The sequence below is a fragment of the Cebus imitator genome, unplaced genomic scaffold, assembly GCF_001604975.1.
Source record: "Cebus imitator isolate Cc_AM_T3 unplaced genomic scaffold, Cebus_imitator-1.0 Scaffold607, whole genome shotgun sequence".
Taxonomy (NCBI): Eukaryota; Metazoa; Chordata; class Mammalia; order Primates; family Cebidae; genus Cebus; species Cebus imitator.
This window is the reverse complement of record NW_016107922.1, coordinates 437,318-441,266: the sequence shown is the minus strand read 5'-3', so window position 1 is coordinate 441,266 and position 3,949 is coordinate 437,318. Positions and strand designations below refer to the sequence as shown.

General features: G+C 56.2%; 1 protein-coding gene across 1 annotated transcript in view; it reads right to left on the bottom strand.

The window, feature by feature from the left end:
- Positions 1-3,949, bottom strand: part of BID (BH3 interacting domain death agonist) — a 33,931-nt gene that overhangs the window by 7,636 nt on the left and 22,346 nt on the right. Inside the window, exon 3 of the mRNA XM_037734338.1 lies at positions 2,090-2,291. Coding sequence (XP_037590266.1) covers positions 2,090-2,291 — 202 coding nt within the window. The remainder of the gene's footprint in view (positions 1-2,089; positions 2,292-3,949) is intronic.

Sequence of the window (3,949 nt, the reverse complement as noted above, 5' to 3'; positions counted from 1 at the left end):
GGGGCTCAAGCGCCCAGCTAATTTTTTATTTTTTTTAGAGAGGGGATTTCACCCATCTTGGACAGGCTGGTCTTGAGCTCCTGACCTCATGATCTACCCACCTTCGCCTCCCAAAGTGCTAGGATTACAGGCGTGAACCACCGTGCCCAGCCTCACTGCAGCTTTCACAGCTGCTGGGATATTGCTTAAATGATAGCCATTCCCTCTTACCAGTTTCCAAGGAACCAAACGCACCAGCCCTCAAAGCCCAGCTCAGCGGCAGCTGTAGCCCGGAAGTCTTCCTGACTCTCTGCAGAGTGCCAGGCTCCCCCAGCACCGAATCTGTGCCTCACTCATTCACGCAGCCTATTCACCTGCCTCAGTGATGGGCATGTCCTCTCTCCCTCTGGCCACCAGCCCAGTAGCAACAGGACTCTCCTGACCCATCTGTGTCCAGCTGAGTGAACGGACTCACCAAAGAAACCCCGGCGGCCAGAGCCTCTACCTTGCCCCTCTTCTTCCAGGGCTCGCCAGGGACTAGATTCACATGCCAGTTTCCTACTAGCGCACTGGTCAGGCTAAGTGAACTGCCGTGACCACTTTTTTCTCAGTCTAGAGGCAAAGGCCGGTGTGGAGAAGAGCGAGAGAAGCAAAGCAGGGCAGACGGGACTGCAGTTGCCTTCACAGCAATACTGACGGCAGCGCTGTGCCCGCCCACTCCTGCCCTTCCTGGACCTTCCCATGGGGACCTGGGTCTTCTCCTCAGTTCAGAGCCAGCCAGAAGATGTGCTGGCTGGATTAGAGGGCAGAGATGATCTCGGACACCCCCCCACCCCCAACCCCACCTCCTTCCGGGGCTAGTGGGGAACTCGAGGCACATCCCCACGCACCTGATCCAAGACAGGTGGGAGGCAGAAGGCTGGGCCAGCTGTTGGTCTCCCCTCGAGCTCGGAAGGCCCGGGCTGGGGTCCTGGGAATCCCTGCAGGCTTTCAGGACAGGGATTCCACCTGGGTGAGAATCCCCGGGACAGTGTCCTGCCCTAAAACAGCCTGAGGCAGGCAGCTGGAGTACAGCCCAAGGCCTGCACTTGGAAAAGGTTCCTCGTGTAATTCCAACATGCACACTACTGAAAGCCAGCGCTGCAGGGCTGGATATGGAAGTGGGTGAGCCTCCACATACCCCAGCCTCTGCTTGGGACAGCCCCTGTCTGCAGAAGCAGCCCCTTGGCAAAGGGGAGTGGACCTGCACGCTGGAGGGGAGTGCAGGAATCAGCCACAGGAAAGGTGAACAGTCCGGAAGCCATGGTGACCTGAAGGCAGTGCCCTACAGGGGGAGGGTGGCTGAGCCCAGCTTAGGAAGGGCCTGGCCCCACATCCCGGTGGTGAGGCGGTGACAGGGCCACAAGCTGTGAGGTCTGGAGCTGGTTGTGTACCCTTCACTGGACCTGGTTTTCCTCACATAAAAATGAGCTTCCAAATACTACTGTGTTCTTGTAGAGGTAATCATGGGGCATAATGTGTATGAAAGGAAGTGGTGGGTGTAGACAGGTGAAAAAGTCACTGTGAAACAAGCGGGCTTCAATCAATGGGACAGTCAGCCAGGCCTGCTCAGGAAGGCAGGGGCCACACTGGCAGTGCCACCTGGGGGCTTTGCCCAGACCCAGCAATGCCCAGATCAGAATCCCTGGAGGTGAGGCACAGGCACCAGCATGTAAAGCGCCAGGTTCTTGACCTGATATAAGCCAAGTGGGTGACCCCTTGAGTTACATAGTCCAGACAAGCAGTTTGCAATTTTATATGAGAATCATTTGGAAAACTGCATAAAAACACCATTCTTTGTTGGTCCAGACATGGGATTCGGGCTCATCAGAAAGGAAGAACTTTCTAACAGAGTCACCCAAAAATGGCAGGCAGTGAGCTCAGCCGCACTGGAGGGAATCAAGCAGAGACCACTCAGTCAGGTGATCAAGTGATACCAACGTTCCTGGCCACTGAAACTGCAGAGGTGGCGGCTGAGCCCAGGGGTCCCTTCCAGCCCTGAGGCTCCCTGAATGCTACTGGCGACAGAAAAGCCCAGCTTTGGGGAAAGGGGGTGGGGCCGGCCACCTACCTGCCTCTATCCTCCCCACGTGGGCGTGGCTGCTGCGGTTGCCGTCGGTCTGCAGCTCCTCATCGGGCTCCTCCCACTGGGGCAGCTCGCGGCCCAGCGCCTCCAGCTCCGCGTGGAAGCTGTGGTTGGAGCAGCTTTGGAGGAAGCCAAACACCAGCAGGTTCGTGATGCGCTCATCCTGGAGGCCGGAACCATTGCTGACCTGAGGGGAAAGGGGAGTCAGGAAGACCTGGGGACCTGGCCAGGCCGTGCAGCTGGCCCCAAAGAGCCTCCCAGGCCCCAGAGAGCTGAGCGGCCCCGTGGGCTGGAGGGCCCTGCAGGAGGTCCCAGCAGGCAGAGGCCAGGTCACCTGTGGGTGGCAGGGCGCGGCCGACTCTGCACAAAGGCATTCCTGTGCAGGGGAATCTGCTGGCTGTCCTGCAGCACGCAGCTGGGGCGCCTCCCACCGGGTGAGAAGGCCACGCGAGTATCACGTGGACGCCACCCGCCATCCTGTGCTTCAGCAACCTGAGCCCACCTTTCCCGGCTGCGTTTCCAGCAGGCGGAGCCCCGGTCTTCCCCTCATCTGCTTCAAGGGCTCAGGAAGGACTGAGCAGAGACTTCAGTGACTACTGGGGAGTGGCGACCACGTCTGGCACGTGCCTTTGGCCAAGCGTGGTTCACCTGGGGGGGGGTTGTGTCCTTAACCCAAACTCCACAGGGAGCAGAGCTGCAGCGCCGCGGGAGACGGCAGGGGTTGGGGTGCGGACTGCGTTTGGGGCTGGATTCTGAGCGCTTGCAGCGTCTGCAGCTGGGTGTGCCAGAGCAGAGAGGCCTAGGGCGGGAGAGAGGGCAAACACCGCGAAGGGACGCTGGGATCTGCCCAGGTTCTCACGGAACAGACGTCCTGGGCGGCCAGAGAAGGGCCGGAGGGAGGGAGTGCAGGCTGAAATTCCTTTCTATCCTCTAAGTTCATAATATTTTTCATTAAAAAAAACCAAAAACCTTGTAGAGGACAGTTTTTTGTTTTTGTTTTTGTTTTTTTGAGACGGAGTCTCACTCTGTTGCCCAGGCTGAAATGCAGTGGTGAGATCCAGGCTCCCTGCAACCTCTGCCTCCCAAGTTCAAGCGATTGTCCCACCTCAGCCTCCTGAGTAGCTGGGATTACAGGCGCGGGCCACCACGCCCAGCTAATTTTTATATTTTTAGTAGAGGCAGAGTTTCACCGTGTTGGCCAGGCTGGTCTCAAACTTCTGACCTCAGGTGATCCTCCTGCCTCTGCCTCCCAAGTTGGGATTACTGGGGTGAACCACTGTGTTCAGCCTCTAAACCTACTTTTGATAAAAGACTTGATAGTTATTTTTCTCCTATGATCTAAAACGATAAATATGTAAGAGAAACCGTCAAGACAGGAAGTTCTGCAAGACATGTTACAACAGTGACCTAATGGAGGCAAAAATATCAAGATCAATTTCAGCGCAAAGAAAAAGATGGTACTGGCTGGGCATGGTGGCTCATGCCTGCAATCCCAGCACTTTGGGAGGCCAAGGCGGGTGGATCACTTGAGGCCAAGAGTTCAAGAGCAGCCTGGCCAACACGGTGAAAGCCCGTCTCTACTAAAAATACAAAAATTAGCTGGATTTGGTGGTGTGCGCCTTTAATCCCAGCTATTCAAGAGGCTCAGGCAGGGGAATCGCTTGAACCTGGGAGGCAGAAGTTACCGTGAGCTGAGATCGTGCCACTGCACTCCAGCCTGGGTGACAGTGCAAGATTCCGTCTCAAAAAAAAACAAACAAATAAAAAAAGAGCAATACCAGGAATTGCCAGGAAAACAGCAATTTAACTCGTACAGAATGCAACCTATACAATTTAAATCAAATG